Genomic DNA, 20970 nt, shown 5'->3' with positions numbered 1-20970 from the left:
AACGTGGAACTTTCGGACCGTTCCATACCAATTAAACATACAATTCGCGACATATGACGCGCTACATATGGCGGTCGATTTATCTGGGACTAGTCTTTGGTTTAGCAGTCTAGTAGCAAGGCGCACAGTGGGTGTAGTCTGTTAAGTCCGGAAGATGTTGAGTACTATCAACATCCGGATAAGCTTTTCCGTCACCCGGAAGTTGTTTCTTTGGGCGGAAATGAGTGCGGTAAGGAGTTTCGCGCCTTTTAGGTGTGTGTGTATGTATATATAATGGACGTTAGTCGCCTCACACTTCGTTCGAGCTGTCCGCACGACGTGGAGGCGTTAGTCTGTTAGGGTGATTTAGGAGCTCTTCGTATAGCGTACCTAAAAGTTTAAATCTTAAGCTTTGCGCCTGTGTCTATATTTCAGTGTACACTTCCGGACGTGGGGTGTCGAGATTAAGGACTAGGATACTCTTGCTGACTCCACACCGGCAGGCATATATACCGGGTGTTTGGTTTATCAAGCTAGTCGCTGACATCCTCATTTAGAGGTATGGTACAAATGTATATATGGTAATTCCATTTCGATACAATCTTTGTCGAATACAGACTTATACCAATACATATTTTATATTGTTCTAGGGCGCTTGAACATTTTATGACACCAAGATTCTGAGACTTGCTTTAAGCTCACCGTCGTTGTTAGAAATATCTCAATGCAACGGCAGTAATTTCGGAGGTGACGCAATCAACTGCCAACGGTTAGCAATTTTCGACCTCTCTGTCTTACTAACATTCTTCTGAATTGAGATAAATTGAGGTGCTAATATACGTATTGATATATTTTATAGGTTGCCCCAAAATTGTTTGTCTGGAGTAAGAACAAGGATAAAACCGACCAAATAAAGTAGGAGGGCTGTTAACGATATGAGTTCTTTGAACGATAAGGGCATGCTCAAAAATCAGAAATTAAATATTTAATGGATACTGTGAGCCGTCAGTGATGGTTATACTGCGCTAGAAATATGCCAATCTGTTTTAAAGTTTTGTTTGTTTTAATATGACATAACCATGAAAGGGTATAAATCAATGTCAAACTACAAGATGCGATTGGTAGATATGAATATGTATTCTGGAATATTATCTGCATTTACCCGCATTTTGCACATTTGTCGACTTTCCTGAGACGGTTATATTTAACCACAAATGTATTATTGTGTTACTGTATGTATGAATTTATAATATGATGTTTGGTTCTGCTTTTATGAATTGTTCTCTTTGTCTAGGATTATGCAGAATGTAATGTGATTATGTGTATAATACCATATTTAGGATTGGGTTTAAAATTATGTTTTATTTTGTTATAGGCTTTTATTGGTCTAATGGGATGGTACTATATATTATCCTGAGGAAGGTGTCGGCTACAAATTGACTGCCCACCGAAACGCGTTGATACCAGAAAGGGAGAACTACCTTGAGTCAAGTTGGGGGACAACGAACCTGACATAAGTTGCACATTTAATAATCAGGACTGATCTCCATTACACCTCTGTAGTTCTCCCGTGGTGCTTAGGAATTATTATTCCTTTATCTTTTCTGTCCCTAGGATTGTTTTTATTAGGTTTTTTTCCATTATGTATATTGTCGATGTATTTATGAGTCCACATGTATTATTGTATTGATTGATGTTCACGAGCTTGAGCTGGTCTTAACTTATTTTAATAAACTGTATGGTTTTATTACATATATATACATATTTTTTTCTCACATTTTGAATAATTCTGCTTTTTCTGTTGCTTGCTTCTGTGCTGTAAGGGTACTTGTTTGTATGGATGCTTCTTGAGCTGTGTGGATGCCTAGGTTTGAAATTACTAAAGGGGCATTTCATTGTTTGACAATTGTCATTTGGTACCCTGCTCCTTTGGATCATTGGGTCCCTCTCTTTTAATAGTGGCTTGCAGAGGAGTCTGTGCCTGACGATACTTGGGACAAGCCTTTAAGGTGGACAAATCTGTGGGCTGATCGTAGACCAAGATCTGACCAAGATGGCCGGGGAGCTCCCAGTCTGTGTTTGCTGTGCCAGACCTTTTAACCCCTAATAACTCCTTCTTACACCCTCTCCTCCTGTATCGAGATAGCGGACTCGGAGAGGGCATAGCCGAGGCTGTCTCCTACCCAGCCGGACATCGGGGCTTGGATTTGCCCACCGCTGATGCCTCTCGCTCGGACTTTCCCGCCGCGCTCAGAGCTTGCCCTCCTCCTGTGCCCATCCAGCCTCTGCGCTGCTCCAGCTCCTCTATGTGGCTCCAGATGATGGGGGACTGCTTTGGGGATGTTCGCCCCTCTTCCCGGGATGTCCATTGGAGCCGCCTGGTTCGGCTGTTGAGAAGTCGGGCATGGTTTCTCCTGTGGCCGTACCCGACCCGGCTGGTCACTGGAGAGGGACTTTCCGCGTCCCGCTGCCGCTGCTGTTCACTGCTTCTGTCTCGGACCGAGTCGCCGCTGTTGAAAGTGGTGCCAGCCTTGGTGCAGCTTTGCCCCCACCGGCTGCCTGCCAGTTTCACCGACTCTCCACTGCCTCCCCTCCCCCATGCAGGCTATCTTCCTGGACTTTGCCTCGCGGCGTATTCGACTTTGGAGACTCCAGTGAATACCGGCTGCCTGCCAGTTTCACCACCGTCCCGCTGCCTCCCCCCCCCTTGCAGGCTATCTTCCTGGATTCTGCCTCGCCTCGTCATCGACCTTGGAGACCTCATTGAGGTATTCCCAGGTATTGGGGCGCGGGAGCCATGACCGGCTGATTGTCATCGATTTTACTCCACTGGACTTGAGCCTACACGCCTCCTCTCCCTTCCTGACCTTGATTTTTTTAACTATGTACCCCCCCTGACTTCTTTTGGCACTCTAATTGATACTCACCGGGTCACTCTCCTGGACTTCTTTACTTTTGTCCTGCCCGCCATTTTACTGCTGTTCTCGGACGCTTTTCTCAGGACCCTGATCCGCCATCTTGTCCATCCTCTTGCCCTTTGCCCTTTTCCCTCTTTTCCCCCTTGTCGATTCTCTGATTTGCCTTTTCTCCATACCCTTGTATCCCTCCCAGTAGTGCTATGACTACGTCCCCCCTCATACCTCCTCTGACCCCACTTAATGGAACGCTGCTCTCCTGGTTTTTTGGGTCTTGACCTGAAAAAATCTACTATTTGTATATATATGTATATAGAGATAACTCTAACCACTAGTATATGTAAGCTGGGGCACCATTCCTATGTGACTCTTAGAGCTTATCCATGTGTATCTCTTCCTTGAGTGACGTTACAACTTTTGCAATTTTTATTTTTTTTCTGTTTGTATCTCCTCCTTGTGTGACTTTAAAACTTGTACATTTGCAATTTTTTCTGTCTGTATCTCTTCCTTGTGTGACTTTACCACTTGTACATTTGCAATTTGCTCTTTTATGTAACTCATATAACCCTAAGTCCTTATGTATAGCAACTGGTTCTTATGTAAAGCGCTGTGACACCTTCGGGTAATGTTTGCGCTATATAAAATCTGTCATGCAGCTCGCTCCTCTGAAGAGCGAGGGAAACTGCGCTGCGCTACTGTTTGCGGCTGTTGTATGGCGCAAGCGGCAGGCAGCCTTTAAACTCGACAATACCCATACAACTCTACTGGGTGAGGTGGGTTTCACTTCTAAGGCTATTCTCACTTCCGCATTCCAGTGAAGGGAAATGAAACCTTACTTACCTACAAATAAACACAGAAGAAACTCAGCTATCATTGTCTTCCTGTTCCACGAAAACTGCCCAGCCCTGAAATAAGAAGAAAAGAAAAGTGAATCAAGCGGTATGACCTTCGACTTTCGCCGTGCCCACACCCTGGAAGCATGGAATAAGTGAAGGGTGAGAGGAATCATGGAAGAATGGTACTGGGGGCAGTGCTTAGAGGGAAGCATGGTATGAGGGAAGGGTGATAGGAATCATTTGAGAATGGTACTGGGAACAGGACATATAGGGAAGTATGGTATAAGGGAAGGGTGAGAAGAATCATGGGAGAATGGTACCGGGGATGGGACACAGAGAAGCATGGTATAAGGGAAGCATGAGAGGAATCATGTGAGAATGTTACTGGGGACGGGACATAGAGAAGAGAGAAGCATGGTATGAGGGAGGGTGAGAGGAATCATAGGAGAATGGTACTGGGACAGGAGATAGAGAGAAGCATGGTAAGGCAGGGTGAGAGGAATCATGGGAGAATGGTACTGGAGACGGTACATAGAGAAGCATGGTATAAGGGAAGCATGAGAGGAATCATGGGAGAATGGTACTGGAGACGGTACATAGAGAAGCATGGTATAAGGGAAGCATGAGAGGAATCATGGGAGAATGGTACTGGGGACGGTACGTAGAGGGAAACATGGTATAAAAGAAGGGAGAAAGGAATCATGGGAGAATTGTACTGGGACGGGACATAGAGAAGCATGGTATAAGGGAGGGGTGAGGGGAATGATGTGAGGATGGTACTGGGGATGCAGGGCAGTACTGGAGTCGGTACATAGTGGGAAGCATGGTATAAGGGAAGGGTGACCGGAATCATAGGAGAATGGCACTGAGGACGGTACATATAGGGAAGCATGGTATAAGGGAAGGGTGACTTGAATCATGGGAGAATGGTACTGGGGACGTGACATAGCAAAGCGTGGTATAAGAAAAGGGTGAGAGGAATCATGGGAGAATGGTACTGGGGCTGTGACATAGAGAAGCATGGTATAAGAGAAGGCTGAGAGGAATCATTGGAGAATGGTACTTGGGACAGTACATAGAGGGAAGCATGGTATAAGGGGAGGGCGAGAGGAATCAATGGAGAATGGAACTGGGAACAGGACATAGAGGGAAGCATGGTTTAAGGGAAGGGTGAGAGGAGTCATGGGGGAATGGTACTGGTGACAGGACATAGAGAAGCATGGTATAAGGGAAGGGGAGAGGAATCATGGGAGAATGGTACTGGGGACGGGAGATAGAGAAGCATGGAATAAGGAAAGGGTGAGAGGAATCATGGGAGAATGGTACTGGGGACAGTACATAGAGGGAAGCATGGTATAAGGGGGGGTGAGAGGAATCATGGCAGACTGGTACTGGGGATGGGACGTAGAGGGAAGCATTGTGTAAGGATAGGGTGAGAGGAATCATGGGAGAATGGTACTGGGGACGGGACCTAGAGAGAAGCATGGAATGAGGGAATGGTGAGAGGAATCATGGGAGAATGGTACTGGGGACGGGACATAGAAAAGAATGGTATATGGGAAGGGTGAGAGGAATCATGGGAGAAGGGGTCTGGGGACGGGACATAGAAGGAAGCATGGCATAAAGAAGGGTGAGAGGAATCATGGGATAATGGTACTGGGCAAGGGATATAGAGGGAAGCATGGTATAGGTAAGGGTGAGTAGAATCATGGGAGAATGGGACTGGGGACGGGACATAGAGGGAAGCTTGAGATAAAGAAGGGTGAGAGGAATCATGGGAGAATGGTACTGGGGACGGGACACAGAGAAGCATGGTTAAGGGAAGGGTGAGAGGAATCATGGGAGAATGGTACTGGGGACGGGACCTAGAGGGAAGCATTGTAGGAGGGAAGGGTGAGAGGAATCATGGGCGAACGGTACTGGGGACGGGACATAGAGAAGCAAGGGCCTTATTTATGAAGGCCTTGCGCCACCGGTGCGTCACTTTTAAAATGGGAAAAAGTTACGCACCGGCGGCGCAAGGCCTTCATAAATAAGGCCCATGGTATAAAAGAGGGGTGATAGGAATCATGGGAGAATGGTACTGGGGACAGGACATAGAGGGAAGCATGGTATGAGGGAAGGGTGAGAGAAATCATGGGAGAACGGTACTGGGGACGGGACATAGAGAAGCATGGTATATGGGAGGGGTGATAGGAATCATGGGAGAATGGTACTGGGGACGATACATAGAGGGAAGTATGGTATAAGGGAAGTGTTATAGGAATAATGGGAGAATGGTACTGGGGATGGACATAGAGAAGCATGGTATAAGGGAAGGGTGATAGGAATCATGAGAAAATGGTACTGGGGACGGTACATAGAGGGAAGCATGGTATAAGGGAAGGGTGATAGGAATCATGGGAGAATGGTACTGGGGACATGACATAAAGGAAAGCATGGTATAAGTGAAGGGTGAGAGGAATCATGGGAGAATGGTACTGGGGACAGGACATAGAGAAGCATGGTATAATGGAAGGGTGAGAGAAATCATGGGAGAATGGTACTGGGGACAGGACATAGAGGGAAGCTTGGTATAAGGGAAGGGTGAGAGGTATCATGGGAGAATGGTACTGGGTATGGGACATATAGGGAAGCATGGTATAAGGGAAGGGTGTGAGGAATCATGGGAGAATGGTACTGGGGACAGGACATAGAGGGAAGGATGGTATGAAGGAATGGTGAGAGGAAAGATGGGACGATGGTACTGGGGTTTGAGCCATAGAAGGAAGGATGGTGTAAAGAAAGGGTGAGAAAAAGGATGGGGTATGGTATTTTATACGGCGCCACAGAAGAAAGAATGGAATAAAGGTAGTGTGAAAGGAAGGATGGGCGGACGAAAAAAGTAAGGGAAGGGTGAGAGGAATCAAGGGAGAATGGTACTAGGGATGGGACATAGAGAAGCATCGTATAAAGGAAGGGTGAGAGGAATCATGGGAGAATGGTACTGGGAGAGTACATAGAGGTAAACATGGTATTAGGGGAGGGTGACAGGAATCATGGGAGAATGGAACTGGGGACGAGACACAGAGAAGCATGGTATAAGGGAAGGGTGAGAGGAATCATGGGAGAATGGTGCTGGGAATGGGGCCTAGAGGGAAGCATGGTATAAGGGAAGGGTGAGAGGAATCATGGGAGAATGGTACTCGGGATGGGACATAGAGGAGCATGGTATAAGGGAAGGGTGAGAGGAATCATGTGAGAATGGTACTGGGGACGGTACATAGAGGGAAAGATGGTATAAGGGAAAGGTGAGAGGAATCATGGGAGAATGGTACTGGGGACAGGACATAGTGGGATGGATGGTATGAAGGAATGGTGAGAGGAAAGATGGGACGATTGTACTGGGAATTGAGCCTTAGATGGAAGGATGGTATAAAGGGAGCATGAGAGGAAGGAAGGGAGGGTGGCCTGGGGAGTGAGCCATAGATGGAAGGAGGGAGATGGAGCAGGGTTTTTCAAGAAGAAACTTGCTCGGATTAACACCCCCGTAATACATTGTTAGAACTGGGATTTCTGGTTGGCTGAGGCTTGCGCCAAAGCCTGGCAGAAACCACCACTCTAGTCAGGGCAAGGGAGTTACACGCCAAAGATTACCCCTGCTCACCCCCTTGGTAGCTTGGCACGAGCAGACAGGCTTATCCCAGAGGCAATGTGTAAAGCATTTGCGCAAGCACCCAGCAACAACATCCCAGGCACACTACAAAAAGAACTCCACACAAGGTTATATAAAAATAGCTTTTGTATTCTCATAACACATCAGATAGTAAACACATAACATACACTGTGCCAACTGGCACGGGCAATATTCACAAGGGATTATTTACACAGGACAGGGCCATGTGGGCCACTGTCAGGATCAACACTTAGCAGAAATTGGTACAAGTAAAAATAGATCATAAACCTACAACCAGTAACCACTTGTAATCACTGTACTCCACCTCAACCTGTAACATAACTTTACATTATGCACAGTCACATCAGGCGCGAATTACATCCTGCGCCAACCTCACCTACATAAACACATTATGCAATCTCTCACTAGTCTAACCACATTAGACCCTACCTCCTAAGTATAACTCACATTAGGAGCGTAAATCACACAGTGAATTACAATCTCACTTAACACAAACCTGAATCAATCAATCAATCATAGACATTTATGGAGCGCTCTACTTACCCGGAGGGTCTCAAGGCGCTAGGGGGAGGGGGGTGCTGCTACTGCCCGAACAGCCAGGTCTTGAGCTTCTTCCTGAAGGCGAGGTGGTCTTGGGTCAGGCGCAGGTCGGTCGGGAGGGAGTTCCAGGTCTTGGCGGCCAGGTAGGAGAAGGACCTTCCTCCTGTTGTCGTTCTTCGGATGCGGGGGACGGCGGCGAGGGCGTGACTGGCTGATCGGAGGTGTCGTTTGGGATCGTAGAAGTTGATGCGGGTGTTGAGGTAGCTCGGGCCTTGATCGTGGAGGGCTTTGTGTGCGTGGGTGAGGAGACGGAAGGTGATTCTCTTGTTGACCGGGAGCCAGTGCAGGTCTCTTAGGTGTCCGGAGATGTGGCTGTGTCGTGGGACGTCGAGGATGAGTCTGGCTGAGGCGTTCTGGATCCGTTGGAGTCTCTTCTGGAGCTTGGCGGTGGTTCCGGCGTAGAGGGCGTTGCCGTAGTCCAGTCGGCTGGTGACGAGTGCCTGGGTGACAGTCTTCCTGGTCTCGGTGGGGATCCACCGGAAGATCTTCCGTAGCATGCGCAGGATGTTGAAGCACGACGAGGAGACGGCGTTGACTTGCCTGGTCATGGAGAGGGAGGAGTCCAGGATGAAGCCCAGGTTGCGTGCGTGGTCTGTCGGTTTGGGTGCGGTTCCCAGGGCGGGGGGCCACCAGGAGTCGTCCCAGGCGGAGGGCGAGGATCCCAGGATGAGGACTTCCGTCTTGTCCGAGTTCAGCTTCAGGCGGCTGGTCGACATCCACTCGGCTACCTCTTTCATTCCTTCGTGAAGGTTGGCTCTGGCGGCGGCGGGGTCGTTGGTCAGGGAGAGGATCAGCTGGGTGTCGTCGGCGTAGGAGATGATGTTCAGGTTGTGTTGGCGTGCGATGGCTGCGAGGGGGCTCATGTAGACGTTGAAGAGGGTTGGGCTCAGCGAGGATCCTTGGGGTACGCCGCAGATGACTTCGGTGGCCTTTGATTTGTGCGGTGGTAGGCGGACTCTCTGGGTCCTTCCGTCGAGGAAGGAGATGATCCATTCCAGTGCCTTCTCCTGGATTCCGACGTTGTAGAGGCGCTGCACTAGGGTGCGGTGGCAGACGGTGTCGAAGGCCGCGGAGAGGTCTAGGAGGATGAGGGCCGCTGTTTCTCCGTTGTCCATCAGGGTTCGGATGTCACCGGTGGCAGCGATGAGAGCGGTCTCGGTGCTGTGATTGGCTCGGAAGCCAGACTGTGAGGGGTCGAGGGATCCGTTCGTCTCGAGGAATGCGGCCAGTTGCTTGTTGACGGTCTTCTCGATGACTTTGGCCGGAAACGGGAGCAGCGAGATGGGGCGGTAATTCTTGAGTTCGGTGGGGTCTGCTGTTGGTTTCTTGAGTAGAGCGCTGAGTTCGGCGTGCTTCCAGCTCTCCGGGAAGGTGGCGGTGGTGAAGGAGGTGTTGATGATGTCCCGTAGGTGGGGTGCGATGACAGCGTCGGCTTTGTTGAAGACGTGGTGAGGGCAGGGGTCGGTCGGTGATCCGGAGTGGATGGAGTTCATCATGCGGACGGTGTCTTCGGTGCTGATCGGGGTCCAGGCGCGGAGGGTGGTGGTGGGGGGCGTTGGTTCGGTCGTGTCGGACGTGGCGTTCGTCGGTTGGGTGTTGAAGCTGTTGTGTATGTCCGCGATCTTGTTGTGGAAGTAGGAGGCGAGGGAGTTGCAGAGTTCTTGCGATGGGGTGATGTCGTTGTTTCCGGCGTTGGGGTTGGAGAGCTCTTTCACGATGTTGAAGAGTTCCTTGCTGTTGTGTGCGTTGTTGTCCAGCCGGTCCTTGAATGCAGTTTTCTTGGTGGCGCGGATCAGTTGGTGGTGTTTTCGGGTGGCGAGCTTGAGGGCAGTCATGTTGTCCGGTGTTGGGTCTCTGCGCCAGGTTTTCTCGATAGCTCGGCAGTTCTTCTTGGAGCTCTTGAGTTCGTCGGTGAACCATGGGGCTTTTCTGCTGCCGGGTCTGCTGGGCGGGGTCCTCAGGGGGGCGAGTTTGTCCGCGCAATTGCTGATCCACTCCGTGAGGTTGTTGGCGGCCTGGCTGGGGTTCGCTGAGCTGGCGGGAGGGTGCTGGCTCAGGGAAGCGGCGAGCTGGTCGGCTGTGATCTTGCTCCAGCTTCTGCTGGCAACCTGGTGCTGGTGGTGGTGGATCGTCGTTCTTCTGAAGGTGAAGTGGACGCAGCTGTGGTCCGTCCAGTGGAGTCCAGTGGCGTGGCTGAAGGTGATGTCTTTGCTGGATGAGAAGACGGCGTCGAGTGTGTGTCCGGCGAGGTGGGTGGGGGTGGTCACCAGCTGCTTGAGTCCGAGGTTGGCGAGGTTGTCGAGCAGGGTGGTGGTGTTGCGGTCGTTGTTGTTCTCCAGGTGGAAGTTGATGTCCCCCAGGAGGATGTAGTCAGCGGAGGGGAGGGCATGTGGGCTGACGAAGTCGGCGATGTCCTCGCTGAATCGTGTGCGTGGTCCCGGGGGTCGGTAGATCAGGGTGCCTCTGAGGGTGGTCTTCGGGTCGGTGTGGATCTGGAAGTGTAGGTGTTCGGCGGTGGTCAGGATGTCGTCTGTGCTGGTCGTGATGCGGATGGTGTCCCTGTGGATGATGGCGATGCCTCCTCCTGTCTGGTTGGCGGTGCGGTCCCTCCGGGTGATCTTGTAGCCCTCTGGGATGGCGATGGCGATGTCGGGCGCTGTAGGTAAAACAAACCTCATAAGCCTAAACCATATCTAAAGGTATCAAAAACAGGGTGCGTAAAACATACTAAATGCATTACATTTCCTAGCACCACATTGCATGAGCACATAATCACATTAGGGCCTTGCGCCCTATCCACATACCAGTCCCCCTGGGCAACTGGCCATCCAAGAAGGGGCTCAAATGCCCTGTGTCCAGAATGTCAGGGTGTGCTGCCAATGCAGCGCCAGTCAGGGGTGTGCCACCTGCGCAAACCTAAACGTTGCAGCTGCCCACTACTTGCTGGGCAGCTGAGAATAATAACTGGAGGTCTAAACGCTGCAGCATTCACTTAGTGCTGCACAGCTGTGGAGGCCCGGTAGGGGCGAAGCAGTGCGTCCCACTCCTGAGTCCAAAAACAGGTCCCCCTGAAAGAAATACCTAAACGGTGCAGCTGCCCACTACTTGCTGGGCAGCTGTAAGAGGAAAACTGCGGCATGGGCTCTCACTGGCCCTAGGCATAAATGCGCCACACGTTGGAGCCATCTAGGCTCTGGCAAGGACTATGCCCCAGGGAGCACATGGGCTCCTTAAATAATGAGGCCCCTTTTTTAAGACAGGAACTTTCCCTTGAACAATAGAGCGTGGGCCCCTCAGGGCCCAGGTACACCAATAACACTGGGGGAGCCCCTCGGGCTCTAGAAATACCTGGGGCCACTGTTGGAGCCACCTAGGCTCTGGAACTACAGATGCCCACGAGGTTGGAGCGGCCCGCTGCCATCCGGGGCCGCTCTAAAGGCACCAACTACATTGTGCCTTGTTGGAGCCCGCAGGCTCTAGAAATAAGGGGGCCCAATGTTGGAGCAGGCATCTGCAAAGCGGGGCTGCTCTGAGGGAGGCACCGGCGTGGTGCTTTGACTTCACCCCCCCTAAACAACAAAGTATGGGCCCCTCTGGGCCCGAGTAAACACTTGAACAAGGCGTCGGAGCAGCCCTCTGCAACTCGGGCTGCTCTGGCGAGAGGTACCGGCAATGTCTCCCGCCATCCCCACTCACCTGTTGGAGCGGGGGACTCTTCTCTCCTCGGGTGGCCTGGAGCTGCGGCTGCCCGCGGGACTCCCTTTTCACAGGGCACATTTCTTCACCCGGGCCCCCTCCTGGGACCCGGGCCTTTTCAGGGGAGCCTGCGAGGCTCTGGGAGACTTCTCTTGGCGTGGGGCAGCACTTGCAGGGCTTCCCTCTCCTCACGGGAGCCCCGCGCTGCCCTCTCATCGCCGGCGGGCGGGACTTCCTCTCCCGGCCCCACCCCCGTCCCAGGCAAGGCTTACCTGACTTTTGGGGCCGTGACAGTGATTTCTTTTTTTTCGGCAGTAAGAGAGGTAGGCTCCCTCGTAATGGAAAATATACAGCGGGGTGGGCAGAGGTGGGGGGTTTCCTCCTGAAGGGGGAACAGCATCGCGCTGCACAGCCCACGCTGCTCCTGAGCCGGGCAATTACGGGAAAATACAGTGCTCCTCCTCAGAACCACCAAGCTCACTGTAGGCATAAAAATAAAGCGCTCCCAGGGCGCTATGAGCACAGCACCAAGTCCTAATGGTCCTTGAAGTCTTTGGGGAGGAAGGAAGGGAGCACCAAGCTCCTCAGCAAAGGAAAAAGTCCTCCAGGCATCTAGGGGCTGGGCAGGGCCCAGGGAGGCAAGCTTTCCCCGGGGCCCAGCAGCAGCACGCCCCTGGTTGTTTCAAGTTGAGCACAAGAACCTTTTTCATGGGGTCACAGCCCCTTTTTATACACCAAATCTTTTTTTATCAAAGGTGCAGTCAAGGTGCGAACCAGATGCAACTAGTTCTGGAGCACTATGTTTTGCTCGGCCCCTCTGCCTATTCACAGGGTAGGTTAGGGACATCAGACACACCACAGGGGGTGGAGCCAGCATTGTGGAGGGAAGGCCCAGCCCTATTCAGGTCCCAGGTGCACTCCTCCCTGCCATCAACATGCAGATGTCCCCATTCACCACTGGCCAGACCCATCCTGACTCCTGGAGCCAAGCACACCAGCCAGCTCCTGTCAATCACAAGCCAGACAGTCCAATTCACATTCACTGCACACAGAAATGCCAACTTCTAAAAGTGGCACTTCTACACTAGACACAATAAATACGCGCACATCATCGCCCCCCCCCCACTTGGCCCTGTCCTGTGTAAATAATCCTGCGTGAATATTGCCCGTGCCAGTTGGCACAGTGCATGTTATGTGTTTACTATCTGATGTGTTATGAGAATACAAAAGCTATTTTTATATAACCTTGTGTGGAGTCCCTTTTGTAGTGTGCCTGGGATGTTGCTGTGTGCGTGCACAAATGCTTTACACATTGCCTCCGGGATAAGCCTGTCTGCTCGTGCCAAGCTACCAAGGGGCTGAGCAGGGGTTATCTTTAGCGTGTAACTCCCTTGCCCTGACTAGAGTGGTGGTTTATGCCTGGCTTTGGCGCAAGTCTTAGCCAACCAGAAATCCCAGTTCTAACATTGGTGATCAGCGGTGAGGATTAGGACTTATGTTTGCGCAGTACCACAGCGACAACTGGCTACATTACAAAACTCTGCATTTTAGATAGTCACATGTTGGGGATTATTGTTTTTGATTTTGTTTTTCATCAAGAGTGTCATTTTTAAATGGTGTTTCCTGCATTTTATGTTTAGTGGCAGAAGAGAGAAAATGATAGGGCGGGATGCCAGTAGATAGGGAGTCCCTTGCTGGGTCCAGTGCCCAATCCCTGTCTCTGTTCCTGTCACCAGAGGTGTGGGTAGATAGGAGAGAGGGAGTGTGGAGGAGAAATGGCTAGCTCGGGAGGGTGGTTATCCCCTGAGTGTAGTGTGTGTGTCTGGATTCCCCAGTATGGTAGGATCCAGTGGTGGCAGCTAAAGTGTGTCCAGTGGGTGAAGTCCCATTCCCAGTTCCCAGAGTATGGTGCTTGGTGCTCAGTAAGAGGGGTACAGGTTGAGAGTAAGGAGCAGTGAGGAACAGTCTCACCAGTCTGAAGGGGGTGTGTGGATGAGTGGTGTGTTGCACTGGAGGAGTAGGTGTGAGTTCTTTGTTTGATAAGAAGCTTGCACGGGAGGTGTACCTCTGGTGGTGTGCGGTAGGTCCTGCAGAGGCCCTGAAGGAGTAGGTGTGAGTTCTTTGTTTGATAAGAAGCTTGCACGGGAGGTGTACCTCTGGTGTGCTCGAGGTCCTACAAAGGCACTGGACGAGTGAGTGTGAGTTCTTTGTTTGATAAGAAGCTTGCACAGAAGGTGGACCTCTGGCGGGGTGCTAGAGGTCTTGCAGAGGCATTGGGGAGTGATTACAACAGGATTGACGTGTGTATCTTTTGGTCCTGTGTGGGAGAAGAGGTTCATGTGTAGCCCAGCTAGGTCCGCGTAGAATGGGAAGGGTTGAAGGGGCCTACGTCCTGTCTCTGAGGACAAGGAGTGGGAGGGACTGTGTGTCTATATCAAAACATACAGTTATGGGGGACCCTAGGACAATTTAATGACCAAGCTCTAGATACGCGTCCTTCCAAACCTTTATATCACAGAAAGTATCAGAGGGTCAAGGAAACAATGACAAGGATTATCTGGATGTCAAATGGGAACGAGTACCACAGGCCAGATTTCAAAAACTTTTTCAAATGATAAGAATGAGCCAAACATGTGTATGGTCTCGAACACCCATCAGTCACCACTCGGAACCGCCCTTCATCATTTGGGGTTCCAGCGACCCACGTAACAGGAAACTGCCTGATGACACACAGAGAGGGGCCTAGTGGATGGAAAAGTGGTACCCTCCTGTGGGCAGTGTGCGGTCACTATTTTCACAGGAGCGATAAGTTGTATATAAAATGTATATAAATGAGTGGTGTAGCTCATGGGGTAACCAACTAGGGTGCAGTGCAAAAAAGCTGTGGTAACAAAAGAAAAGAAGGTAGTGTAATTAAAATTGGTTTAGGAAGCAGAAAAATATTTTAATCAGATGTAGCTTCCAATGCCAATGTTAAAAAATAGCAGAGACAGAGAAAATTTATAAACTGTCTAGAAGTGGAACGTGGTCAACATGTTTCAGCAAATAATGGCCATGTGGCCTTGCTTTCTTCAGGACCTAGTCAAAGACGACTACTGCTACTGCACAAAAAAGTGAATCAAAATAAGAAAAACCGTGTTCTAAAGAAATGATACACATTCAGATACTGGTATATAAGTCACCTGGACCTCCTAGGTGGACCCTTCCGTATCTTCTTACAAATGCGGTTGTATGCTAAAAAAGTCAAAAATAAAGCATGAGTACATCGCACACAGCCTATCTCCTGACATCCTCATCTAAACTGTAATGCATAAACTGCATCATCAATCGGGCCCATAACTTATAAGGCCAAACGCACTGTGTATACTAGTGACTATTTATTTAAATATACAGCACTTGAAAATTTTCAAATTACATTCAATCCATCTTACCCGATGTGTAAGATGTGCTGACCTCACCCCACCTGGCTGCAGCTCAGGAAAGAAATGAAGCACCGCTCTGTTAGGGTGAATAAATGTACAAACAATCACTCACCGAGGCGGTATCAGCACACAACAAAGACAAACTCACTCTCAAAAAACTCGCTCTCAAAAAGTTATGACTAGTAGATGACAATCGTCATACCCTCTTATTTAATGTTTATAGCGTGACCCACCAAGAGGGTTCTACCGCTACGACGTTTATACAGAAAACAAATCAACTACCATGATAGAATGAGCAGTTGCATTATAACTGTGGTCTATTCCTTGTGGTTATATAAACCTCAACGGTTGTCAATGCTTGAAACAATGAGGTAGCAAGATGAAATGCTGCCCAATGCATGACTGTGACTAAATCTCACTGAATCGGGGAATGCTGCCCTGCATACGGCGGTCACCCGACCTCCGCGATATGGAGCCTACAGATACAACAAAGAAGCAGCGCTATCAAAAGCGCTTCTCACATGTTCTTACCCCGATGTCGTGAATGCGTCTAAATTGATTCAATAAACATGTCATGCTATGAAAAAATTCTCAGTCATGCCTCAATGTCTCCCACACTCAGGATTAGTATGCCATGAACGCCAGGGAGAAATGTGAAGTAAACAAAGTGAAACCCTACCTCTCCGTCGGTACTTCAGACAGGCATCTTTGCCGTCTGGGGAGGTGGCGCTAGCTCTTCAGTAGAGTGTTTATATAAGAACCTCTATAATAGGTCAAAAAACCCACGTGATGGGTTCCTAGGAAGAGCGTCAAGTCACAACTGTGCTGATCGCGTAACGGGTGCTATGATTGGTTTAGCGCTCCATGCTGCATCCAATCACACACGAGGTGTCTGATAATCAGGATCCAATAAGTAAACAGGATGCAATAAGTAAACAAACACACCTCGCTCGAACCACGGCCTTATAACAGGGAACTTTCCAGAAACCCCAGAGGTATTAAGCACATCCTTCTATACAGTAAATATAAGGTGTGATATAGCCCGTTTATAAAACCGGAGGTGATATGGCTCGACGATCCGTGACCCTGCAATCTATAAAAAGTCACAAACCAGTCAGACACAAAAACAGAGTCATGGATCCTGAAAGACAGGGCAACCAATGGCAGAATGTTACCCTCATAATGAGGACCAAGGTATGTCATCATTATGCCCTGTGCCATGGGTGCCCAGTCTCAGCACCCATTTTTGTTCCTTCATTAACAGAAATTTACTCAGATCAGTCACATGTGTGGGAATAAATGGTTTCTCTAGAACCGTCCACTTAAAAGAAGTGGGTGAATGATTAAAGTTGATGAAGTGGGTAGTGAGTTTGGTCGCCTGACGTCTGCAGTTTATGGTACTTCTGTGTTCAGACAGCCTCACCCTGATCTTCCGGGTAGTCATGCCCACGTATCTTAATCCGCAGGGGCAGGTGATCAGATAGACAAGCTTATCACTATTACAGTTCGTGAACTTCGTTTGTCTCCAAGGTCTCGAGGTACCAATGTCAATTTCGGTGGTTCTGGAAGTCTGTGCACACGATTGACAAGTGCCACATGGATGGTGGCCCGTCACTGGAGGCATATCCCATAGAGTGCCTATTAGTCTGGTTGCTTCTTCGCGTGGTCTGGTATGGACCACTCTGTCCCTTAAATTAGGTCCTCTTTTAAAAGCAAACAAAGGCTGTTGGATAGATTGAGGTCCAGAGTTCAGAATGGGCCAACGTTTCTTCACAGCTTTTTTAATGCTATTGGACAGTGTTCCAAAGGTGTGTACAAATGTGAGCCTTTCCAAAGGTTCCTTGGGAAGGGATGGTTCCAACAAGGCTGCTCGATTATTATTACTCTCCAGTTTCATAGCCCGGCGTACCAGGCGGGGAGGATACTTCCTCTCTACCAGCTGGTTATTAAGGGCGGCAGAGTGAGTTTTGAAGGCCGAGCTTGTGGAACAATTTCTTTGAACACGTAAAAATTGTCCAAAGGGCAAATTGTCCCGTAAAGATTTAGGGTGATGGCTATCGTACATCAAAAGCGAGTTTCTGGACATGGGCTTTCTATACAGTTCAGATTGTAAGCCGTTGGCAGTAGCTATGATTAAGAGATCAAGAAAAGCTAGATTGTCTTCACCAATCTCTATAGTAAACCGTAGGAAAGCATTCCTATTGTTCATCCAACCTAGGAAATCCTGGCAGCTAGATCTAGAGCCCCGCCATATCACAAATATATCGTCGATATATCGTTTCCAGGTTTTTATCTGGCCGATGTAGGGATTGGACTCATTTAGGATGTATTTCTGTTCGAAAGCATGGACATATAAATTAGCCAGGCTGGGGGCATAAACACTCCCCATGCTGGTGTCCGACACCTGCAAATATATGTCTCCCTCGAACTTAAAAAAGTTCTTTTTCATGGCCAAAGTGGCACAGGCCATGATGAAGTGAACTGGAGTGATGGTGTCCATTTCGTTGGTGTCCAGCAGGTAATGGATGACTTCCAGGGTTTCGTCCTGCGGTATGGAGGTATAGAGGGCCTCCACATCGAATGAGACCAATAAGTCCGTTGTGGCGTCGAAGTCCAGATCTGGCAGTAAACGCAGGACGTCGGTGGTATCTTTAAGATACGTCGGCATCTTCTGGACCATTGGACGTAGAAAATAATCAACAAAAGTTGATAATGGTTCCAGAATAGAGCCAATGCCCGAGATGATAGGTCTTCCAGGCGGAGGGCGTTGTTGCTTATGCACCTTTGGTGGAATATAGAAATAAGGTGTCACCGTTTGTTCTGTATTAAGAAAAAGAGCCTCTGACTCAGTTATCCAGCCCTCAGCTAGTGCTTCCTCAGTCATGTTGCGGATTATCCCTTGTAGTTCCAGAGTTGGATCGTAGTCCAGCAAGCGATAGGATCTTCTATCACTGAGTTGTCGCAGACACTCTGCTCGATATATCTCAGTATCAAGGAGGACAATGGCACCGCCCTTGTCCGCCGGCTTAATAATTACAGATTTGTCTGTAGACAATGATTTCAAAGCCCGATGTTCGGCTCTCGGGAGATTGCAGAACGTTTTGTTATCCTGTCTGCACATTTCTTCTATATCACGTTCAATAGCTTGTTCAAAAGCCAACACATGGGCCGGCATGAGATGGGTAGGTGGATTAAACGTTGATTTTCGTTTCAAACCTGTGTTGGTCAATTGATCTCCTTGTTCCGATTCCTGTTTATCAGCAAAGAAAAAATGCAATCTTATCTTCCTGATAAATCTAGCCAATTCCAATCGGGTCTCGAAATGTTCATTCCGATGTGTCGGAACAAAGCCAAGTCCTTTGTTCAAGGGCGCTTGCTCCGTCTGAGTCAGAATATGTTTACTCAGGTTAATTACGATGCCACCCCCGTGTTGTTCTGTTCTTTGCTCTTGGCTGACGTGCTCCGTAGATTCCTGGTCGAGCTCGATGTTGTTGGAGGGCTGAAATGTACTTGAGGTTGTGTTTGAGGCTGGCCTCTCCTCCTGCCCCGTGATCTGCCGTGGCCATGTCCTAAAAAAGGCTGTCCATTAAAGTTGATGGGGAAATTAGGTGGATAATTCGGAGCAAAGGGGCCCATAGGTGGTTGAAAGGGACCTTGTTGATTAGGAAAGAACGCCGGACTTCCGAATTGCCAAGGATTTGGTGGCCACCATTGTTGGCCTTGATTCTGTTGGTTGCCTCTCCAGGACTGATTGAAATTTTTCTTTCCACGACCTCTGCCCCGCCTTGTTTGTTGATCACTCCCAGAGTCACTTCCAGATGTACTACCATCTGAACCAGAAGTACCATAACTTGAGCTTGTGTTATGATTATTTGGATTGAAGACGGGTGGAGTGTATGACTCACTAGTGTATGGGTAAATCCGGTCAAACTTGAATTTATCCAAGTCCTTCCTGAATTTCTCCATTTTGGTAAACAGAGTGTGTTCTTTGTAATCATTGTTACTTTTGTCAGATTCATCTTTATTTTTTTTAAAGATCTTATTAGAGAGGGTGGCTTTGATTTTGGACTCAGTGATTTGAATTTCAACAAGCAAGGCGTCTGCTGCCGATTTTGAGGTCTTGATAATCAAGATGAGCCAATCTCTTGTACATCGCCAAGCGATCAGCGCCCAATTCTTTAGAAATTCCTTATCTTTGAGGAACACCCTAGGGGCATTGTTGACAATGAGTCCAGTGGGAGCACAGTTGTTACGTAAATACTGGGCCATAATCGTGCCATGCAATGCCGTCCTAGTCATAGATTTTTTGAGGCCCAGGAGCTTAGCCCATTCTTCTTCATTGTTCGTGACCACAACGGGTATCACGTCCAATAGATCAGGAATGTCGGCCAAGACTAGTAGGAGATCCTCATCGTTAAATGAAAGACCATGGTTTTCAGCCATAATGAGTTGGTAAAGGGAGTGCTTAGAGAGAGTGAGAGCGGAACAATGCCTCGATGGAATGCTGTGCGCTAACACCAAAAAAGAGCATAAAAACCCACCCGACGTGAGGATGGATTGTGCACAGCCTGATGTGATCTGTGCACTTCAGAATATGGGTCCGCAGTCGAGTGACTGCTCAAAAATATATAAAAACATACAGTTATGGGGGACCCTAGGACAATTTAATGACCAAGCTCTAGATACGCGTCCTTCCAAACCTTTATATCACAGAAAGTATCAGAGGGTCAAGGAAACAATGACAAGGATTATCTGGATGTCGAATGGGAACGAGTACCACAGGCCAGATTTCAAAAACTTTTTCAAATGATAAGAATGAGCCAAACATGTGTATGGTCTCGAACACCCATCAGTCACCACTCGGAACCGCCCTTCATCATTTGGGGTTCCAGCGACCCACGTAACAGGAAACTGCCTGATGACACACAGAGAGGGGCCTAGTGGATGGAAAAGTGGTACCCTCCTGTGGGCAGTGTGCGGTCACTATTTTCACAGGAGCGATAAGTTGTATATAAAATGTATATAAATGAGTGGTGTAGCTCATGGGGTAACCAACTAGGGTGCAGTGCAAAAAAGCTGTGGTAACAAAAGAAAAGAAGGTAGTGTAATTAAAATTGGTTTAGGAAGCAGAAAAATATTTTAATCAGATGTAGCTTCCAATGCCAATGTTAAAAAATAGCAGAGACAGAGAAAATGTATAAACTGTCTAGAAGTGGAACGTGGTCAACATGTTTCAGCAAATAATGGCCATGTGGCCTTGCTTTCTTCAGGACCTAGTCAAAGACGACTACTGCTACTGCACAAAAAAGTGAATCAAAATAAGAAAAAACGTGTTCTAAAGAAATGATACACATTCAGATACCGGTATATAAGTCACCTGGGCCTCCTAGGTGGACCCTTCCGTATCTTCTTACAAATGCGGTTGTATGCTACAAAAGTCAAAAATAAAGCATGAGTACATCGCACACAGCCTATCTCCAGACATCCTCATCTAAACTGTAATGCATAAACTGCATCATCAATCGGGCCCATAACTTATAAGGCCAAACGCACTGTGTATACTAGTGACTATTTATTTAAATATACAGCACTTGAAAATTTTCAAATTACATTCAATCCATCTTACCCGATGTGTAAGATGTGCTGACCTCACCCCACCTGGCTGCAGCTCAGGAAAGAAATGAAGCACCACTCTGTTAGGGTGAATAAATGTACAAACAATCACTCACCGAGGCGGTATCAGCACACAACAAAGACAAACTCACTCTCAAAAAACTCGCTCTCAAAAAGTTATGACTAGTAGATGACAATCGTCATACCCTCTTATTTAATGTTTATAGCGTGAC

General features: G+C 48.6%; 1 protein-coding gene across 1 annotated transcript in view; it reads right to left on the bottom strand.

The window, feature by feature from the left end:
• The window catches only part of LOC144767653 (B-cell receptor CD22-like), a 324333-nt gene that overhangs the window by 256092 nt on the left and 47271 nt on the right, over positions 1 to 20970 (bottom strand). Inside the window, exon 2 of the mRNA XM_078651050.1 lies at positions 3735 to 3799. Coding sequence (XP_078507176.1) covers positions 3735 to 3799 — 65 coding nt within the window. The remainder of the gene's footprint in view (positions 1 to 3734; positions 3800 to 20970) is intronic.

This window comes from Lissotriton helveticus, chromosome 7 (assembly GCF_964261635.1).
Source record: "Lissotriton helveticus chromosome 7, aLisHel1.1, whole genome shotgun sequence".
NCBI classification, from domain to species: domain Eukaryota; kingdom Metazoa; phylum Chordata; class Amphibia; order Caudata; family Salamandridae; genus Lissotriton; species Lissotriton helveticus.
Note: the sequence above shows the minus strand (reverse complement) of the source record. Positions and strands in the feature narration are given on the sequence as shown.